Genomic DNA, 22691 nt, shown 5'->3' with positions numbered 1-22691 from the left:
CCACCAACCTGGCACACAGAAGGCGCAGGTAAGTGCTTGAGGAGCCAAAGGGCGCAAGGGCGGGTGGATGAGAGAGCAAACCGACAAAAGCAAGAAAGGATGGACCGACGGATGGATAGGCGGGGGGACGGGCATTACGGTCGAGGAGAGATGGCCACCTGGTGCAGCCGCAGGCTCTGCCTGTGACACAGGCAGGCCAAGAAGGCCGCGGCAAGGCGGCGGGGAGGGTGAGGCAGGACAGACGTGATTTGGGAAGCACCCGCGGCCGCACTGTCGGACCGCCTCACTCACCCTTTGCTCTGCGGGCTGCTGGGACCGACCCCAAGAAGGGAGCAGGACCGGCTTGGGCCGCGCGCGCCGGAAGTGTGTGTGTGGGGGGGTCGTGCCCCTCTAGGAAGCCGGGAGGACTGAAGCTCTGTAGCAGGCGAGCCGCGGGCCCCAGGGCTAGGAAAGAGGGGTACAGGGTCGGGGGAAAACCGACGCGTCTCTGAGTGGGACCTGGTGGGTACAGCCCCTAGTCAAAATGGTTGACAAGCGACTACAAGAGAGGAAAAAAAAATTTTTTTAAGAAATATAAGTGGAGAGAGAGAGAGCTCGCGGTTGAGCTTGCATCAAGGAGATAAAAATAGAACCTGCGGTCTAAAAATTTTGGTGAGAGGAGGACCAGAGCACATTCGCACACCGTAAACACGTTGTCCGCAATGACAGCCCTAGAAACTACGGGGAGGGGCGTAGGGGTAGGGATCCTGCCCAGGAACGGCGAGGGTGCAAGGCGGGGAATCGACCCAGCAATGGAGCGCAAGAGCGTGGGCGGCGGGGCGGGGCGGAACAGGAGGTCAGAATAATTTGGTCATTGAATGCGCTACTCAGATTGAGCCCTGACGAAAGATTAAAATGTCGATTTAAAGAAGGGAAATGTATCCCATGCAGGGAGCGGCAGGAACTAGAGTACAGCATTGGCAAATCCGGGGCATATTCGGGAATTAGCCCAGCATCTTGGTTGGCTCCAACCTAGTCTGCGGGATAGGTTGGGGTCAGATTTGGAGAGTTTCAAATGCTAGGTTCAAGAGTTAGAAATATATTTAGTAATCAGGGCAGATCATTTATATATGACATGCCCAGAAGTGTAAACTTCAGAGTATTATCTGACAGTGTTGGACAGAGCAAATTAAAAAATAGAGAATTGAGAAATATTGATGTTTGGGATGTGACGAGGAAGAGCAGATAAAGATGAAGAGCTGCTCAGAGAGGGAGAGCCCAGATGGATCAAACATCATAAAAGCCAAGAAAGCATTTCAGGAGAGGGAACAGGTGACTAGTAGATGCGGCAGAGAGCTGGAGAAGGGTGAGAACTGAGGTGAAGCTGCAATTAGGGGGAGGGGCAGAAGGAAGGCCAGAGAGAGATGTTATGTGTGGAATGTCCTTGCCAGGGATTGAGACAGTGTATATAGTAAGGCACTGAGAATGCGTAATAATTCCTCTTGAGAAAATGTGATAATGCAGGAAGGAAAAAGGGAAGGCATTGGTTGGACTAGGCAATAGGATTAAAAGGTGTTTGTTTTTTTTTAATGGAGACCTAATTATATTTTTGTAGAAAAGGATAAAGTGAGTGGAGAGAAATTGAAGATAGAAAAGAATAGTTCATGGAAAGAGAATGAGATGGGATAGGCAGGTGGAATTGTCTCAGAAAATAAGGTGAAACATTGTAATAAAAATTTGTATTTGGCCTGTGTTGTAATGCTTTGAATGCAGAACAGCCAAATATTGGTTAGTAATGCTGATTTTACATGTAAATAAGTGCACATATAGTTTGTTGAATATTCACACACTTACGTTCCTAGTGTTTAGATGAAGAAACAATATTATCAGTCTTCAGAAGTCCCCCTTGTGCTCTTTTCAATTAATTACCCTCCTCTAGCCCTGAAAGGTATTCATTACTCTGAACTTTGATCATGATAAGTTGATCTTGCCTGTTTTTGTTCTTTATATAAATGGAATTCAGTATTTACTCTTTTAAGTCTGACTTCATTCAACATTGTGAATTTCATTCATATTGTTTTGTGTTGTTGTACACTGTACATTCTCATTTCTAATAACATTATTTTGTGAGATTATGCCAGTATTTATTCATTCTATTATTGGCAAACATTATTGAGAGTGAGGTATTTAAATCTATAAATATATTAACTTATTTTTGGATGTTAAACCAACCTATATTACTAGAATAAATTCCATTTGGTCATGGTGTATAGTCCTTTTTATGTATTAATGAATTTAATTTGCTAATATTTTATTGAAGATTTTGTGTTCGTATTGTTATAGATATGGTTTATTTTCCTGTGATGTCTTTGGCTTTGATATCAGAGTAATTACTGGCCCCCACTATATTCTGGAAGAGATTGTGAAGTTTTAGCAAACTTAAACTGTTTGATAAAACTCATTAGTGAAGTCATATGGGCTTGTGCCTTTCTTTGTTAGAAAAAATTTATTACTCGATTTCTTTACTTTTTATACATTTATTCAGTTTCTATTTCTTTTTCAGGCAGTTTTAGTAATTTGTATATTCCTAGTTATCTGTCCCTTTCACTTATACTGTGTAATGTGTTGGCATAAAGTTGTTCAGAGTATTTTCTTATATTCTTAAATTTCTGTAGTGTTGGTAGTGATATCCCTATTCTCTGCTTTTTTTTTCTTGGTTAGTCTATAAATGTTTGCCAATTTTTGTTGGCATTTTCAAAGAGCCAATTTTTTTTTGTTTCATATTTCTCTAATGTTTTTCTACTTTGTATTTCATTAATTATTACTCTAATCATTATTACTTCTGCTTTGTTGTTGTTAAGTTTGCTCTCCCTTTTCAAGTTTCTTAAGGTGGAAGCTCAGGTTACTGATATTTTCTTTTGTAATATAGGCGTTTTAAAGCTATAAATTTTCTTCTAAGCACTGCTTTTGCTGCATTCCATAAAGTTTTATTTTGCATTTCATTTTCATTCAGTTTAAAAATTTTCTAATTTCCCTTGTGATTTCTTCTTTGAACTGTAAGTTATTTAGATGTGTGTTTTTTAATTTCCAAATGTTTATAAAGTTCCCAAATTACTCCATGGCTCAGTCTGCCCTCTGGGCCAATGGAAGCCCCATCAGCTCCAACTTCTGGGTCCACAGAGACCCCATCAACTCTAGTCTCTGAGCCACATGAGCTCCACTCTTCCTTGAGCCACTGTCAGCTGAGGTGGCCCTGGTCTCCCAGCCCTCAGTAGTGGCCCTACACTCTGGACATCACATTTCTTGCATGTAGAACCCCAGAAATTTGACAGCCATCCTTCATTTCTTCCTGTCTCTATCCAATTCAGTCTGAGCTGGCAATGTTTCTGGTGATATAACATTCTCAAGAACCATGTTGGTCTTCCATAGATATCAAAGGGATCCACACAATTAGTTGCAAAGGTTCTCCACAGATCCTTCCTGGAAAACACCATTTCTATTCCTGGTTTCTACTGAGATAGTTGATTAGATCTATGAATCACACATCTAATCTCTTCACCAAAGGATTATCCAGATACCCTCATGGCCTTGTCTCCATGCTATTTGGACAGTCAGCAAATTTCCAAATCATCGTGCTGATTCCTTTTTGCTTAAGAATTCCTTCTTTAATTTATCTCTTTTCTTTCATATTTTACTATAATCAGCAAGGGAAAGCCAGGCCACACCTCCACACTTTGCTTGGAAATCTCAGCTAAATATCCAAGTTCATCACTTAAAATTTGTATTTTCCAACCAAAAGCAGAACATGATTCAGGCAGTTTCTGCTACTCTATAACAAGGATCACCTTTGCTTGTTTCTAACAGTTTTCCTTGTTCTGTCTGAGTCTTCACCAGAAATACCTTTAAATGCTCATTATTTCTAGCAACATTCTGTTCATAACAATATATGTATTCTCTAAGATGACAGAACATTTCTCTACTATCCTTTTCCCTTCTTTCTGAGCCCTTGCCAGAATCACCTTTAATGTCCATGTTTCTACCAACAATATCTTCAAGGCATCCTAGGCTTTTTCTATCATGAGTCTCAAAACTCTTCTAGTACGGCCATGCTACCCTGAACACACTCAATCTCATCTGATCTCAGAAGTTAAGCAGGTTCGGGCCTGGTTAGTACTTGGATGGGAGTCCACCTAGGAAGACCAGGTGCTGTAGGTGTTAAAAAAAAAAAAAAGCCTTCTAGCCTCTAGCCATCACCCAATTCCAAATCTATATCTGCATTTTTAGATATTTGTTATAGCAGCACCCCACTTCTGTTACCATAGCATGGCTTGATATAACAGAAACTTATTCTCTCACAGATCTTGGGGTTAGAGGTCCAAAACTAAGGTACTGGCAGGGCCATGCTCCCTTTAAAGGCTCTAAGGAAGGATCTGTTCCATGCCTGCCTCCTGATCTCTGGTGGTTGCTGGCAATCTTTGGCATTCTTTGCCTTATAGATGCACCACTTCAGCCTCCACCTCCACATTCACATATCACTTCTATGAGTCTCCTCTGTGTCTGAATTTACCTCTTCTTGTAAGGACATCAGCCATTAGATTAAGGCTTACCTGGACCTCACCTTAACTTGATTACATCTGCAAAGATCCTATTTCCAAATAAAGTCACCTTCACAGGTACCAGAGGTTAGAATTTGAACATATCTTTTGGGAGGACACAATTTAACCCACAACAATGTGGTAAGTACAAACCAAGAGTTGTTTAAACTGCTGCGACTTGATTATCAGTTACTTAGAATTGAAGACTTTTCAGACTGATGTCAAAGACCTTACATAGGGAAGATAAAGGAAATTATCTAATCTGAATTAGATAATTCAATCTAAAAGCCTTGTGGAAGTCTGGTGTTTCTTGATACAAGCCTACCTAGATCTGCCAAAGTGAACATTGGGAACTCTGATTATATTGGCCATTATTTCCCTTTCTGAATCTGATTTTTCAACACTGGTTCTGTTTTCAAGAAGTCAAAGTCAATCGGACATGCATATAAAGATATCATATTGTCTATAATTTAGATGTCTTTCAAAACAAGCAGCAGCAATCGACTTGTTAATATTTATTTGATCAAAAGGAGAGGTATGTGGCTTCACAATTTGTATTTACATCCCTTTTTTACTTGGAACTAAAAATTTATATTTACATTGAAATTCATTCTTTGTGAAGATTGCTTATATAGTTTAAGTATAAAATGAAATTTATTTCTAATACTACATGATAAGCAAAAGTTCACATGTGAGACTTTATGTTCAACTTTCTGAGGATGAGGTCCATAGTTTTCATCATATTCTCAAAGGAGTACATTATCTTACAAAGATTAAGAACCACTGCTCTAGAATCTATGCCTAAATCAGACATATGTTAGTTTGGCCTAGTTTCCCTCAAGAGGAAATGGAACCAGAAATAGAAATAAGGTAGAATATTGGTTGATGGCCTCTCAGTTTCATTCTTGAGAATCTCATATCATTTCCCATGCCTGTATCTCTGTATCTGCTGATCTCTCTGGAAACCTCTGAATTCCTTTACCTTACTGAGAAGAACCTCTTCAGTGTGAGCTTGTGTGGACTACAGTTGGGTCTAGATTTGTTTTGGCCAATTCAGCAAACTGTTAAACTCCAAACTGGCTTCTCAGACTCACATACAGAGTGTAACATCTCTGGTAAGACTCCCCAAAACAACAAATCTAGTGTAATCTCAAAGAATGGTTTGGTTTCCTTGGTTAAAAACCCAGAAGATGTATATTCATATCGTCACTTCTGGGTAAAAGTACCCTTAGCCTTTGTACATGAGAATTAACTTTTGATTAACTTTCTCATTCTGTTTTACTGGAAACCTGTTAAAAGTAATATGCCAACGATGGCATTCTCATATACTGCTGGAATGCAGAATGATTCAGCCACTCTGAAAACAGCGTAGCAGTTTCTGAAAATGTTAAACATATACCTACTATGTAAGAAAAAAAGCACATGTCCATATAAAGACTGTACGCGAATGTTCCTATGTTCATAGCAGCTTTATTTGTAGTAGTAAAAAACTGAATATAACCCAAATGCCCATTGACTGGTGAAGAGACAAGTTGTGGTATATACATCCAATAGAATATTATTCAGCAACAAAAAGAAATGGACTATTGATACACATAGCAATATAATCTCAAAATAAGTGAAAGAAGTCTGACTAAAAAAGACTGGATCCTGTGTGATTCCATTTAAATAAATCTCTGGAAAATGAAAACTAATTTATAGTAACAGAAAGCAGAACAGTGGTTAGGGTCTGTGAGAGGAGAAAGAGGGATTGGAAAGAGGAAACTTTTGGAGTTAATGTGTTCACTATTTTGATTGCGGTGATGGTTTCACAGTTGTATGCATATGACAAAACTTATCAAATTGTATGCTTTAAATATTTGTTGATTATTGTATGTCTTTTATACCTCAGTAAAGCTGTTTTTCAAAAAGTATCTGCAGTTGCTACTTGTGAAGTCTGGACCTAAAAAAGTTCCTTACAGGAATGTCTGGGTCTCATTCATACATCCTGAACATTTCATATATTGGAAGAGGGTCTTGGGTTGGGACAGAAAGCTCTCTTCCTCTCTTTCAACCATCACTTCAGCCAGCCACCATTTTCTCACACCTAAACCTTTTCTTCCAAGCATCTTAACCCAGGTCATATGTCTCACCTGTCTAAATCCTTCTTTTAAATCCCCCATTATTTCCCAAGATATTTCCGAGAACACAGTAATATCCTTTCCTATCCTGATACCTTGCTACCCCCGCCCCCCGCCCCAGCCACCTGCCGCCTCTCGCCCCCATTTCAGATCTTTCTTCTCGCCCTGATCCTTTAGTCATAATGAGAGAGTACTGGCAAGCAAACTATATAGAAAGAGACCCCGTGCCCTTTCTTGATGGCAGAGTAGATGAAAACCACCTTCCCAGCAATTCAGGGATTAACTACGGAGCATTTCTTATTTTTACGGCAGGGGTTCTCAAAGCGTGGTCCCAGGACCAACAACATCAGGATCACATGAAAACCTGGGCTCCCAAACCTACTGAGTCGGTGGGGCCCAACAATCAGTATTTTCACAAGGCCTCCAGGGGATTCGGAGGCACGCTACTCTTCTGGGAGAAAAGCCAGAGAGGACGGGAAGAAAATTAGAACGGAAGCACACCAGCGAATCTGAGAGATGGAGGGTTGGGAGGTGGAAAAAAAAGAGATAACTAGGGAAGAACCCACTAAGTAGTCAGAAAACCTATCCCGCCCCAGAAAGCTTTCCCGAAAGCTGTTTTCCGACATTCAGAACAAGTACCACAGATAGGGCAGCAAGGGATCTGTAACCGGCCAACCAAGTCCCTCGCTACCGCTCGGCTGCGGACAGCTCCGCGGACGTTGGGAGGTTAAATCTCAGCTTCCCTTGGCTCACGCCCACCCAGGCCGCCGCCGCGGCCGCCCGCGCGTGCGCACGTGCGAGGCCACGCGCCGTAGAGCAGAGCAATTCTCCCAGATTCCTAGAGCGGACCCGGCGATGGCGGGTTTGCGGTGAGTGAGGCTTGACAGCGCCCTGGAGAGCGCGTGGAGGTATGGATGAGGTAGGCTCTGGGGAGGCGGAGGAACTCGGGTGATCTCGCCTCTCGAGCGTCCTCTCAGCGCTGCTGGGCAACCGTGTGTGGTTTCTTGAAGCCGTGGAGAGTCGAGGGCGCTGGGGTCGCTCCTGGGCGCGGCTCCGGAGAATGGCGCGCTAGTCGGTTCTCGGCCTAGTGTGCTGTTAGTTCCCTGTCAGTCCTTGGTGGGTCTTGGGTTCAACTGAATAGACACCGGAAACTTTGGGAGCGGGTGGAATTAGGAACGTGGATGTATCCCCGCGAATCAGTCGACCCTGCCGGGAAAGAGCTACCTGAATGTGTGAGTGTTGGAAGAAGGGAAAGAGGGAAAGACAGATCGTGATGATGGATAGATAGTATCATTTTGGTATAGAAAGGGAAACGAATAACATAGTGTTAACCACAGGGACAAAATTCTAAGATTCCCTCCCCTGCAGTATCTTTCTAGTTATATCTTTATTTTGGTAGCATTAATCCTCAATGATGTTTGAAGATCTCTAGATTTGGAATGGAAAATATATGACCAAGAGGGGTAATGCCTGACTCCTGGATGTTGAGAGAGGAAGGTTAATAAATTCTAAGAGAAAAGCACTTCGAAATTAAATGAGATCTTGTTTTCTCCTATACTTCTTTTATATCTAGAGGATGTTTCTGGTGGTCTAGCGTCAAAGTTTATATCTCCAGTCTCTGTGATGATTCCCTTCTAAGCCCAGTGGAGCCCAGTTGCTTATTGAGGAAATGGTAATTCGCCAGTTGCTCCCTGAGGTGTCACGTGTCCATTTGCAGCCCATGGAGATCCAGCTCAATTACGAATCTCAAGAACACCACCTTCTGACAGGTGAGCAGCAGTGTATTATATCTTTCTTGGTTGTTTTGGGGAGGGGGGTGATGTTACCATAGCTATGTTAGTGTCTTCAAGTGCTGTTCTTCATTGCCTACCCTCACTATTAGGCAGTGCCATCTCTGCAGGGCTGCAAGCACAGTCACATGACTTTACTGTGAATTCTGGCAATCAAATTCTCATGGAATTCCTTCCTCTCCTTGAAGTTCCCCAAATCATCCATTTTTCCCATTATAATCACTTTATCATCAGTCTATCAGTGTTTGATATTTCTCCTTTTAAAATCTTTTCAAGTTATCTTTCTCATTAACTAAGGGAGTAGTTAAAAGTTTTGGGGTCTGACAACCTGGATTCAGTTACTAGCTTTGTCATTTACTAGCTTCAGTAAGTTACATTTTTTTATGATTCTGTTTCCTCACTTTATAAGTATATAATAATTCATATTTTGGAGGTTATTTGAGGATTATGTCTATTCCTCCATAATAAAGGTCCCCCAAACTTACTGACCTAAAACATCAGACATTTTTAAACAGTGTTATTTTCTTATGGTTCTGTAGGTCATCAGCTTGGGCTGGGTTCAGCTGGGCATTTTTTTTCTCCCGGTCTTGTCTGGGATCACTCATGCTGTCATCTAGTGCAGTGGTCCCCAACCTTTCTGGCAGCAGGGACTGGTGCCCCTATGAGAATCTAATGCCTGGTGATCTCAGGTGCAGCTGAGGTGGTGATGCTAGTGCTGGGGAGTGGCTGCAAATACAGATGAATTTTGCTTGCTCGCCAGCCACTGTGCAGCCCGGTTCCTAATAGGCCACAGACTGGCGACCCCTGATCTAGTGGCTCAACTACGGCAGAGTCTAAGCTGGTATCAATCATATATGTCTGACTTTTGGTGCTGGCTATGGCTTGGATCACGTATCTTCAGCAGTCTAGCCCAGACTTTTTCACAGGGAAGCTAGTTTCCAAAATTAGAGAGGGAGCAAGCCCTGGGATGCATAAGCACTCTTCTAACCTCTTTTTGTGTTACATTTTTGTTACTATGTTATTGACCAAAGCAAGTCACATGATCAATTCCAGAGTCATTGTTAGTGAGAACTACACAAGGATGTAAGTATTGGGAGATAGGGTTCATTGGGCTCCATTACTACTATAACAAACACTGCAAGCACTAAATGAGACCCTGCATGTAAAACTCTGAGAACAGACCTGGCTGGTAGTAAATTCTTTATAAATGGTAGCCACTGTTATTTTTTAGTAAGCTAGTTTTGATCTCAACTTTGTTCATGTGTTCTGCAAGATCTCATTTCCACATCACATTTTGTTGCTTTTTGATTTTGGTCCTCCCATTGCCGCGGTTTTGCCTATGAAATTCAACTTCTATTATCCCTTTCTTTTACTCTAGATCTTCTGCCTCTTTTTAGTTTTGGAGCAAATTTTGTTTTATTTTGTTTAGTTTCTCTCACCTGTATTTAGAATGTGTCTTTCCTTAAGAATCTGTTCTAAGGCATCTAGCTCTCATCTTTCCTGAGTATCTCTGCAGGAATTGGGCCTCCTCCTTTGCAGTTTTATATAAATCAATATACATATTGTACATCTGTTTGTCTCTCTTAGAGTATATATAACATTTTTTATTATACTAAAGTACATTTATAAAATGTAGAAAGGCACAAAACAGAAGGTCTAAATAATGTACAACTCCACCATCTAAAGATAATTGCTGCTAACATTAATGTATCCTTCAAATTACTTAACCAACTATTAAACAAACACTTATTGTTAATAAATATTTATTAGTTAAGATAATAGCTTATTACTATTAACCATATAATATTTTTTTAGTTACTGAGGGCTTATCTGTGCCAGGCACTGCTCTAAGGGGATATAGTAGTAAACTGAACAGATAAGGCTTTGCCCTCAAGGAGCTTACATTCTCTGGGGGAAATAGGAAATAAATAAATACACAGTATAGTATCAGATAGTGATAATGGTTATGGAGAAAATAAACCAGGATGTATCTATCAGTCAGGATTCTAGCAGGAAACAGTTGGCTCATTCAAATGGTGTAATTCAAAAGTTTCATGAAGAGGATGGGAAAGATTACAGAAGTCAACAAGGAATGGAGAACATTCTTGAAGAAAACGACGATGAGAAGCAGTTACTACCTTTAGGCCTTAAGTTACAAGGGGAGAGATTGATTACCAGATCCAGGAGAATGTAACTGTAGGATAGAGCTGCCCGACCGGAACTTTGGCCTTTGCTAAAAGAAACACAATTACTTCCAACTCCTGGCCCAGCAAGAAGGGAACCAGGGTGCAGAATGACCACCCTATCCCAGTTTGCCTGGGATTTAGCATTGAAAGTTCCATATCCCAAGAACTCCCTCTGTTTTGGGCAAACTAGGACAATTGATTACTCTGTGATTCTCCCATGATTTTTGGCCAAATCTAATTTCACCCCAAGTGATGCAGTCCATAAACTGATATCAGCCTCCTGGGGCACAAACAAGGTGAACAGAAGATCTAAAGGGGAGAAAGGAGGACATCCATTACAATCCACCTCTTTTAACCTATGATATGCACTTTTGTCCTTTGGATTGCTTTGGATTGCAACACAGCAGGAAAATAAGTCTCTTAAGCTACCATTTCGTTACATGTTGACATATAATTAAAGCAGACTCCCACCTGAAACCTAAAACTTAACTACCATCAGTGCTTTTCATATAAGGTAGTGAGGAGAGAGGGGAAAAGACATAAATAACAAAATATAACTGTTACAGTTTTTGCTGGTCACAAACCTAAGTTGGTAATCATAACTCTCTTCTCCCATCATCCATTCCATATTGCCCTTATCCCCTGCCAGAATCTCAGTGACACAGAGTTCTTTAGCTAGCTAAGTAATATAAACCTTTCCTGGGTGATTTGAGCCCTTAGTGATTATCTCTCTTTCAGGTTATATACTTCAGTGTACCATTGCCTGGGCCTATTAGACATGAAACAACCAAGAAGCACACCTGAGTGAGTCTTCTGAGTTCCAGACATATTCTTCTTGCCTCTGTTACATACCAGTAATCAATTCCCCATGGTAATTAGTATCAGTCATCCTGGCAAGTAGAGTGACCTTTCTCTACCTGTTAGTTCAGCGCATAAGGAGCCCAAAATGGCCAGGAGGCAGACTAAGCTTCAATTTTAACAAAATCATGAATTTTTCCACGATAGAAGTGTTTCTCCTTTGAGAACCAGAACCCTAAACTCAGCAAGCCCAAGATTATGGGAATAAGAAGCAAAAATCATATAAGTGGATTATTAGGTATATAGTAAGAGGAGACATTCTTACTATTTCTCCATCCTTATTTCCTAAACCCACATAGAAGACAATGCTCTTTGTTATCCTCTGTACGACAGCACCCGTACAACAGCACTCCAAACTTGCCAGGTGGTGTTGCCTAGCCGGTACCAAAACTGAACCTTCGGCAAATCATTCCACCATTATCACAGTCCACTTCTGAGTGATGGGACATGTGGTAAGACCCATGAATTACATGGGCATGGGCTTACTGCTCTACTTCCTTCCCTGTAAAATGGATCTTTCAGAGGAAATATTGAGCAGAATACCATGGTAACAAATATAGCATTCTCTTAAGTCAATGCAAATTTGTATCTGGACTATGTATTTAGTCCTTTGAAAACAAATTGCTGCCCTCTCCATGATAGAAGAGGTCTAGTCTAATGACTCTGCTCCCTAGTGGCTGGCTAGTTCTTCTCCAGGGAATAGTACCTTATTAGAAGCTCAGTATTGGCTTTTGTGGTTAGATGCTTGAACACATAGCAGTGATTATAGGCATACAACCCTTGATAAGTGGAGGTCCATATTGTTGAGCCCATGCATAGCCTCTATCCTTGCTGCTGTGATCACTTTGTATATGAGTCCATTGGGCAAGCATTGGTAAAATGGCTGATTGACACTGATAATATGGATCATCTTCTCCATCTGATTGAGAGGCTTCTCCGCAGTAGATACCCTTTGGCGAGGATTCACATGAGGCACAAATTTATTCATTCTTGGCCCATTCTAGATGGTTTATCCTTGTATTTTTCCCTCAGAATCCTTGTTTTTAATCTTCAAGTCTTGTTCTTTCTCAGTACCTAACTAATCAGATAACCCATTAGTCACTACCCATGAATCAATATAGAGATGTTGCCTTCCATGAAAAGTCCACAGCCAAGTGTATATCTGAAATTCTGCCCACTGAGAAAATTTGCCTTCACTGGTGTTTTAGGCCACACCTTGGTATAAGTAAAAGCTGTTCACTTTCAGCTGCACCCACACACTGGGCAGGCCCATCTGTAAACCAGTTCTGTACTTTCTATTCCTTTGTTAATTGGTATTAGAGAATTCTCATGAGGTCTTGAATATAGGTTGAGAAATAGAGATGGTGGAAACAGGAACAGGTCCTATGAGAATCCAAGTCACTAGTACATGGAATTCACTTGTCTTCTAGACTTGCTTTCACAATGGAATACTGGTTTGTACGTCCAATTTTATGATTTGGTGGCTCAAAAAACAACTAGTACACAATGGTCAGTTTGTAATAGTTTCTTGGTACTCTGTGATCAAGCATTAAGTCTCTATTAGTGCCCAAGAGCAACCTAGGATATGCTTTTCACATAGAAAATTGTTGTTGGCTGAAAAGAGTATGGCCTTACTTCACTGTGATTCTCTTACAGAGGGTTACAAGACGCTGCATACAGCATCCCTGACTGCTGCAGATACTTCCAGTGCCATTGATTATCATGGTTAATAAGATTATGTGACAGAACAGCTTGCATTGCAACCTGGACCTACTGCAGAACCTTTTTTTACTCTGAGTCTCACTCAAAAATAGCAATCTTACTCAAATTGGTCATTTCAGCACATTCAGCTGGGCCTCAAAAATGAAGGCACTTACCACCTAGCATTGTGCCTCTCTAAGATGGTAAAAAATGGTTGGACATACAAATGAAGTGAGAGAACAAGTCACGTGACTATTTGAGAGAAAAATATTCCAGGTAGAAAGAATAGCAAATGCGAGAGGTCCCTAAATGTAACAAGAATAGAGTGAACCTGGGATAGACAGGTAATAGGGGCAGTGGAATGAAAAGAAGACAGAGAGAAAGGGACCAGATCATATGGAACCATCTAAGCAATAGTAAAGGTTTGAAATTTATTCCCAGTGTAATGGGAAACCAGTAGAGCTCTTTACATAGGATAATAACATAGAAGATCTGTCCAACTGTTGTATGGGGAGAATAGGAGAAAAGTAAATTAGCAAGAAGGAAACAAAGGTTTTAAGAAGAGAGTAATCAACTATGTCAAATAAATCAAGAATAAGATTGAGAATTGACCATTGGATTTGTCAACATGAACTTACTAGGGACTTGAATAAGTGTAGTTTCGATGAAGGTGTAGAGATAAAAGCTTGATTACAATGGGTTAAAAAAAGAGAATAGACTTAAAGTTGGCTAGAATATAGAGCAGTGTGAACTCTTATACACTCTTGCTGGACGTGTGAATTGGTTTAACTACTTTGGAAATATCTAGTTGAAGACCCAACAATTCTGATCCTAAGTTTTTATAACCTAGAGAAATACTCGGATATGTGCACTGAGATAGATGTATCAGCATATTCATATTGGCATGGTTTGTAATACCAAAATGCTATTGTTCATTGAAGGAGAATGGGTAAATTTGGTGTGTGTCACACTACAGTAGTGAACATGAATGGACTACAGCTATACACATGAATAAGGATGAATCTTCCAAACATAATGTTGAGCAAAAAAAGCATGTTGCAGAATATATGGTATAATTCCATGAATGTATAAAGTTTGAAAACATGCTGTATTTTTCTGCTTGGGCTGCCATAACAAAATATCACAGACTAGGTGGCTTAAACTGCACAAATTATTTTCTCACAGTTCTGTGTGTTAATTTTAGTCATCTGCTTTCTTCTAGAACTTTTACAATTTTAGCTTTTATGTTTAGGTTTATGTTACATTTCTAGTTAATTTTTGTGTATAGCATAAGGTAAGAATTGGGATTAATTTTTGTCATTATGGTATCCAGTTCTGACATTTTTTGTTGAAAAGACTGCCTTTTCATCATTGAATTGTCTTGGTAACTTTGTTGAAGACATATCTACATATGTTTGGATCTATTTATGGATTACCTGTTCTATTCCATTAATTAATGTCTATCGTTATGCCAATATCACACTGCCTTGATTACTGTAGCTTTATAGTAGAGCTTGAAATCAAATGTAACTTCTCTAATTTTGTTCTTTTTAAAATTGTTTAGACCCTTCTGCACCTTTCTATATAAAGTTTAATCAGTTCGTCAATTTTCCACAAGAAAGCCTTTTGAGATTTTGGTTGGGGTTGCATTGAATCTATAGATCAATTTGGGGGGAATTCCACCATCTTAACAATATTAAATCTGCCTATCCATAAATGATGGCATATATTTCTATTAGTTTATCTTTAATTTCTCTCAGCAATGTTCTTAAGTTTTCGCTGTGCAAACATTGCACATATTTTATTGAATTCGTTCCCAAATATTTTGTTTTTTTGGTACAATTGATAAAAATGTTTAAAATTTTCATTCTAATTGTTCATTGCTAGTATACAGAAATAAAAATTGTTTTTCGTATATTGCGCTAATAAACTTATTAGAAGTTCTAATAACTTTGAGACACTGGGATTTTCTATGATCTTGTAGTCTATGAGTAAAGACAGTTTGACTTTTTTGCTTTCTTATTTGTACATGTCAGTTAGTTTTCATGTCTTACAGTATTGGCTTGAAATATTGAAGTTGTGCAATGTTGAATAGAAGTAGTAAGAGAGGGCATCCCTTATTCCTTTGCTTTGCTCCCTTATTCCTAGAAGAAAAACATTCATTATTTAACCATTAAGTATGATGTTAGCTATTGGTTTTTCTTTGCTTTTTATTGAAGTAGTTAATTTACATATAACAAAGTCAATGTTTGGATTTAAATGTACCATGTTCTTATTTGTTTTTATTTATCTCATTCCTTTCCTCCTTTTTAGCCTAATTTTACATTATCCGGGTTTTTGTTTTTCCTGTTATTTTTTTCTATTAGCTTATTGTTTGTACATTATTTTATTATTATTTAATATTACCTTAGAGCAGCCTTTCTCAACTGTGATTCTTGTGAGAGAATTAAGCCCAAATACTCTAAGGCTTCAACTATAAGTAATGTGTTAATGTCTCTCCTATATATCTATTTTGGTACTATGTACCATCTTTGGTAGAATTAAGAAAATAGGCACTCAAATTATTTTATATTTTATTTTCTTATGGAACCCTGGTTGAAAAAGGCTGCCTTAGAAATTACAACATACACATTAGATTTCTTACAGTTTATCTTAATTTACTACTTCTAGGATAATCCAAAGACATTGTAATATTTTAGTTCTATTTACCTCCCTCCCATGTATTTTAATTTTATATATTTTGTGAACTCTATAAGGTATGCATATTTCTTAAATCAGTCAGTATACATTTAGATTTACTTTGATACTTTTCTTTTTCCAGTTCCCTCTGCCTCTGGCAAAAGGAAGACGCCTCCACTTGGGGACTTGGGATCTTGGACTTTTGTCCTTAAAACTGATCTGTTTCATGTTCTCAGCTCTCTATACCATTTGCAGTCTGACAGTGGTGTGCCTTTTGTAGTAAACACCACATAACAGCGAGCTGACAATCAAGAAATTCTCGGTAGAGCTGTCACATTCCCTACCATCAAAGGCATTAGGTATTGTTGAGAATAGGAATGGCCTCCTCAAAAATCAGCTCAGAGTTCTCACCCCATCTCTCTTTTTTTCTGGTTTACACACTTTAGTGAGGAAGTTCGATCAATGAATTTGGGTGTTTCCAAAAAGGAATCATGTATTCTCGGCCACTTCTTTGGTAATAATCAGGACAAAAGAGGTGGAGGATTATATAGACCTATTTTTTAAATTTTAGGATTCTGTATCAGCCCTAATTTAGTCAAACTTTCCTAACCACTGTGATTAGGTTTCAGTATTCCCAGATCTCCTGTGACAAAAATACAGAACATATCTGGTAAGCCATTCAATAAGTGGTTATTATAATCCATTACTTGTTGATTCTTCCTAGTTTCCCTCAGAAAATAATTTTCAGTGTTTTGGAGCACTCCCATATTATGACTACATTTTATAAGTAAATACTGATCTGTTTCACCTGCAGCTTTCTTACAGTATGGAGAACACATTCTATTTGGACTTTTTTATTGTTTTAGATGGTGAGACTAAGACCAAAATTGGAGATCTGGCTTCAGAGGAGGAATTTACAGCAAAACCATTGACTGAAGAGTCTGGCAACCCCAAAGATAATGTTCTCCAGGATTCTGAATGCAGAGAATTCCATGAATTGGGGGATAAATTAAATGAAAAGGATCAGAACCTCTCTAAAAGAAGACAACATAACTGTGATGAATGCGGACAAAGCTTTGCTTGGAGTACAGGCCTTATTAGACATCAGAGAACCCACTGGGAAAAACCCTATGAATGCGATAAGTGTGGAAAGGCATTTAGTGTGAGCTCAGCTCTGGTTCTGCATCAGAGAATTCATACTGGGGAGAAACCCTATCCTTGTAATTGGTGTATTAAAAGTTTCAGTCGGAGCTCAGACCTTATTAAACATCAAAGAGTCCATACCGGTGAAAAACCTTATAAATGTGATGAATGTGGAAAAGCCTTCAGTCAGAGCTCAGACCTTATTATACATCAGAGGATCCACACAGGAGAAAAACCTTACCAGTGCAATCATTGTAGTAAAAGTTTTAGCCAGCGCTCAGACCTGGTTAAACATCAGAGAATCCATACTGGAGAGAAGCCTTATACATGTAACCAGTGTAACAAACATTTTAGTCAGAGTTCTGATGTTATAAAACATCAAAGAATCCACACTGGTGAGAAACCATATAAATGCGACGTGTGTGGAAAAGCCTTCAGTCAGAGCTCAGATCTTATTCTACATCAGAGAATCCACACTGGGGAGAAACCATATCCATGTAATCAATGTAGCAAAAGTTTCAGTCAGAACTCAGACCTTATTAAACATCGAAGGATCCACACTGGAGAGAAACCCTATAAATGTGATGAATGTGGGAAAGCTTTTAATCAGAGCTCAGTCCTTATTCTGCACCAGAGAATTCACACTGGAGAGAAACCCTATCCATGTGATCAGTGTAGCAAAACTTTCAGTAGACTTTCAGATCTTATTAATCATCAGCGAATTCACACTGGAGAGAAGCCTTTCCCATGTAACCAGTGTAGTAAAATGTTTAGTCGAAGATCAGATCTTGTTAAACATCATAGGATTCATACAGGCGAGAAACCCTATGAATGTGATGAATGTGGGAAAACATTTAGTCAGAGCTCCAACCTTATTCTACATCAGAGAATCCACACTGGAGAGAAACCCTACCCATGTAGTGACTGTGCTAAAAATTTTAGTCGTCGTTCAGACCTTGTTAAACATCAAAGAATACACACTGGAGAGAAACCGTATGCTTGTAATCAGTGCAATAAAAGTTTTAGCCAAAGCTCAGACCTCACTAAACATCAGAGAGTACACTCTGGGGAAAAGCCCTATCACTGTGATAGTTGTGAGAAAGCCTTCAGTCAGAGTTCTGACCTTATTCTTCATCAGAGAATTCACACTGGAGAAAAACCATACCCATGCACACAGTGCAGCAAAAGTTTCAGTCAGAACTCAGACCGTACCAAACACCAGAGAATCCACACTGGGGAAAAACCATATAAATGTAATGAGTGTGGGAAAGCTTTCAGTCAGTGCTCAGCTCTTATCTTACATCAGAGGACCCACACTGGGGAGAAACCATATCCATGTGATCAATGTGGTAAAAGCTTTAGTCGGCGCTCTGATCTCATTAACCATCAAAGAATCCACATTGGTGAAAAGCTTTATAAATGTGATATATGCGGGAAAGCCTTCAGCACATGCACTGATCTTACTGAACACCAGAAAATTCACACTGGGGAGAAACCTCACAGGTGTGTTCAGTGCAGCAGAAATTTTACCCAGCTCTCTGATCTAATTGATCATGAGAAAGTCCATTCTACCCAAGACAGTCTAAATGTGATGAATGTGGGACGACCTTTAGGGTATAGACCAACTTTATTCAGTACCAGAGACACTATACCAGAAAAAAATCTTATGAGTGCTATTGATGATTATGAAAAAGCTTTTAATCAATGTTCAACTCTTGTGCTACATTAAAAAAAAAAAAAACGAAAAAAAATTCAATTTTTATAATGAAAGTTTAACTCAGAGCTCATTACTGAACTTAAGAAAATTTCTGAGGATGAAATCCTGTGAGTTGTGGGAAAACATCAAATGCGAATAAAAATTGTACTAAATAGGAACAATGGAAATTTGTATCTGTTGTAATGTAGAAAAACTCTAGTCTTATTCAAATACAACCCACAAGATGACAGTATTATCACTATAAGAAATGTATAACAATGTTAATGCAGAACCTTATCAGATATTGTACAAATCTGTTGTAGGTGTGCAATCAGACTCAGAAATATTAGCGCTATAAGCTCAAACCTTTAGTGAGTCCAAATTACCTATGAATATCAGAGAAGTTATATTAGATAATGTAGAGAAAACTTAAATCCCTTCCATATTTAATTGGCATTCACTCTGATATCACACTTATCTCTTAACAGCTGGAGAATCCTACCTATGCTAATGCTAGTTATCTATCATTAAATTCCCTGTGTGTGAACATACTATGCTATTTTGGTATTAAATTTATTAACTACAAACAAGATTCTGGTGACCTATTTTCTCAGATTTTTTTTTCTTGGCCAAGTTTCAGTTTTCCTAGTGAGAATGAGTTTTCAAGTTCCTGTGATGTTCACAGAAAATATGGACATATTTTACTCTCAGTAATGAGCCCATAAACTTTAGTGGTTTGAAATCACTTTTTCAATACTACCATTTAGTCACAGCATCTAAATAAGTGAAACAATTTCTTAAAAGAATTCCATGTTAAAATGAAGATTTCTCTACTATTATATTTATCTTGTCTATAGAATGAACAAAATGATGGCCTAATGATAGTCATGTAATACCCACATGACCAATTTGTACAGCATATTATATCTAAAAAAGACCTACCTACTGATTTTTAAAAGTAGAACCATTCATCAGACTTTGCTTGTTGATTTCTGACATTGATAATGGGCTATATATATGCAAAATTTTCAAATGAAAAATAGAAAGTTTTTAAAAAAAAAATTCAAAATTTTTCTGGTATTAATTATTTGTTAAAATTCTGGTACTATCATTTATTTCGACTGGCCCCCATAATTATCCAGTTAATATTTCAATTTAACAGACATTGTTACTATGTACAAGGCCATTTTTTTTTTTTTACATTTCGTAGTGTGCATGATGAATATATATTGTCCTCACAAAGTGTGTATTGTATAGTGATAAAGAATAATGCATACAGAAAACATATAGCTCAATGTAATCATAAAAGTAGACAAGATACTTATAAGAGCTCAGAGGAGGCATGATTTAATTCTGATGGGAAAGAAAAGAGAAATTTTGGAGCTCCTGAGATTTGAGTTTTGAAGGATGGGTAGAGGCATAAAAAGCAGGGAGGGAATGAATAGTCAAAGGACAGAAGCAAGGGAGTATAAGAAATAATGTGGAGTGTGTTGTTTAAGTTACTAATTTATTCAATAAATATTCAGTGTCAGGTACTGTACTAAGTATTATCAAGTTTAAGTGTCATGAAAATAATGACTGAAATGTGTGCTTAAATTAAGAATAAGGTAGAAATAAAAATGAAGTAGATGTTAAGGAGTGTGATAGTAAACAAGCAGCACTTAAACTTTCTGGGGTTTAGTGTCATCTATAAAACAAAAGTACTAGGTATGGTTAGAGAAGGTATATTTATGCATTTACTCTCAAGCTAATGGAAAGCCATAAGGGTTTTTGAATCACAGAATGGCATGATCATCTCCCTACTTTAAGAATCTAAGATTAAAAGTAGGAAAGATTCAACAGAAAGGAAAACTTTGTAAGTCTGGAAATAAAATCATGAGGTCCAGAAGTAGAGGAGTTTGAAGGCATTGAAATGATGATAGGTTGAAAAGCGAGTAGGGAGAAAAGTGTACAATCAAGTATTGTCTGTTCTTTGGAGAACTGAAAAGTGAAAAAGAAAAATAGGATGATCAAACTTATATTTGAAATTCAGCCATCTCTCCTGAGAATAAATTTTAAGAGCCAACTGCTTACTATACACGATAGAAGTGTCCTACAGGGAAACTCAATTCATGGACATTAACACACACAACCATGATGTCTTCTTCTTGAATTCCCTATCTTGACAGATTACACTATTAAACGCCTTGCTCTCCAGATAAAATAACATGGCTATCCTACACTCCTCATTCTCCCCCTTTTCTAAATCCAATTGCTCACTAGGTCTTAGAAATATTATAAGTAATGCTACTTACTGTAAAAATTCAAACAATAATGAAGTATATTGAGTAAAAAAGGAAGAGAAATGCAGAGTATTGGGCCTGACATTTTATGTCAGTTGATTTTCCCAAGCATTTGCTGATTCTTAAACTGGTAAGACCAAAGGCCAAGAAATCCAGCCAAAGGACACTGGAAGGTTAAGTGGAATTCTCAGCAAACTTACTATGATAGGGAGTAAAATTTGGAGTACAGAGCATGCCAAGGAGGAGGTGCTCTTGTAAATACCCCACAATCTCAGGGTAAATATTGAGGCAATATCCTAGAAGTGAGAGTGAAACCTGTGTGGGCCGAGTCTAAAAAAAGTCTGAAACAATCTCAACTCAGGTCAACTTTTTAGTGAATTATCTGCTCCTAATCCAGCTGCCAGTTAGAAGCTGAAACCTCTCTAGAAGATGACAATACTGTAACTTCATGCGTAATATCCAGTGTTTATTAGTCGCAGACATCAATATGCACACACACACACAGATGGGTAACAGAGAAGCAAATATAGAATGTGTATAAGTGGGTTAGTATATGTACATCTATTACCTAGCTGTGTTCTCTGAGAAGACCTAGAAGTAATGACACTTCAGTATTAAAGAGCATACCCAGATCATGGTTTGTAAATACCATTCTACAAATAAAAGGAACCGAGGCTCCTTTGAGAAATGGCTGATCTTAAGGATAGGGCAGGGAAAATTCAAGATGAGTCTGAAGCATCTTATAGTACCAGAAAGTAGCTCAAAAACCCAAACAATGCGGGGCGTGTTGAAGGAACATAAGAGTCAACCTGAAAGAGCTACCAAGAACAAATGTACATGAGTCCATGCTGCTAGAAATATGGGAGAAGTGACACATCTTCCTTATGGAAGGATTCCAACTAATATATGTAGATTTACCCTCCTTCAGGATGTGAAGCTTAATCCCAACTTTCAACCCCTAGAGGAGGCTGGACCTGTTGACTCACTCCCAAGGCATAGCATATGGAAATGGAAAAAAATAACTACAGTGGAGAAACCTGGCAAAAACTACTTTAACCTAAGGTTTCTCAACCTCCACACTGTTGACATTTTTGGCCAGATACCTGGCTACCTATATATAAATTTGATATATATACACTTTTTCAGAATTGTTTAAGTTGCAGATACAATGCTCTTTGACATTTAAGTAGACTAAATAGGAAGAGGATTTTGAATAAAGTGACAGTCTGATTTATATGATCTGGTTGCTGTGTTGAGAACTGAGTGAAGGAAATCAGGCAAGCAGGGAGGTTATTGGCCTGAGCAACTGGAAAGAAAATTGCTACTTTCTAAGATGAGGAAGACTCTAAGAACATATTTAAGGAGAAATTAAGTTTGTTTTGGGACATTAGGTTTAAGATGCTCATATAGGCATTATGTCAAGCCCAGTTTACAAGCCTCCTATTTACAGGGCCAGGGTTTCTGCTCTATGATAATGATGACTCTCTAAGAAGAGTGCCGGCACTGTCTATCCCTGAGGTTGCAGGCCCACAAGGCTGTGGGTAGAGGGAGCGGCTGACTTCCACTCCTGGGTAGTTGTGTCGTCTTGGAGCCTGACTTTCCCAGGGGTTGCTGCTGGAGAGGCTGCATGGTGACACCTGAAGTGTGGTGGAGCTGATGCTA

General features: G+C 38.8%; 2 protein-coding genes, 1 long non-coding RNA gene and 1 pseudogene across 10 annotated transcripts in view; 3 read left to right on the top strand and 1 right to left on the bottom strand.

The window, feature by feature from the left end:
* LOC105293128 (zinc finger and SCAN domain-containing protein 30) overlaps positions 1–326 on the bottom strand; it is a 13642-nt gene extending 13316 nt beyond the window's left edge. For all 4 annotated transcript variants that reach the window (XM_023531643.1, XM_023531657.1, XM_023531648.1 and 1 more), the window contains exon 1: positions 292–326. The gene's annotated coding sequence lies outside the window, so the exon portion shown is untranslated. The remainder of the gene's footprint in view (positions 1–291) is intronic.
* Positions 1–19332, top strand: part of LOC105293168 (zinc finger protein 271) — a 42526-nt gene extending 23194 nt beyond the window's left edge. The window contains exons 1-3 of one of the 5 annotated variants that reach the window (XM_011361695.2): positions 7479–7563; positions 8268–8463; positions 16775–19332. In XM_011361695.2, coding sequence (XP_011359997.1) covers positions 8364–8463; positions 16775–18780 — 2106 coding nt within the window. In that variant the 5' untranslated portion in view covers positions 7479–7563; positions 8268–8363 and the 3' untranslated portion in view covers positions 18781–19332. Of the gene's footprint in view, positions 1–7478; positions 7614–7682; positions 7927–8267; positions 8464–16774 lie in introns of those variants that run through there. The other 4 variants (XM_011361688.2, XM_011361679.2, XM_011361700.2 and 1 more) reach the window with 4 other exon arrangements.
* LOC111741490 lies at positions 4076–4194 on the top strand (annotated as a pseudogene).
* LOC111741049 lies at positions 11413–15185 on the top strand. The gene is made up of 2 exons (XR_002780833.1): positions 11413–11474; positions 13185–15185. It is a non-coding gene; the product is annotated as an uncharacterized LOC111741049 (long non-coding RNA).
* Positions 19333–22691: the final 3359 nt, after the last annotated feature.

This window comes from Pteropus vampyrus, unplaced genomic scaffold, assembly GCF_000151845.1.
Source record: "Pteropus vampyrus isolate Shadow unplaced genomic scaffold, Pvam_2.0 Scaffold3, whole genome shotgun sequence".
Classification (NCBI taxonomy): Eukaryota; Metazoa; Chordata; class Mammalia; order Chiroptera; family Pteropodidae; genus Pteropus; species Pteropus vampyrus.
Note: the sequence above shows the minus strand (reverse complement) of the source record. Positions and strands in the feature narration are given on the sequence as shown.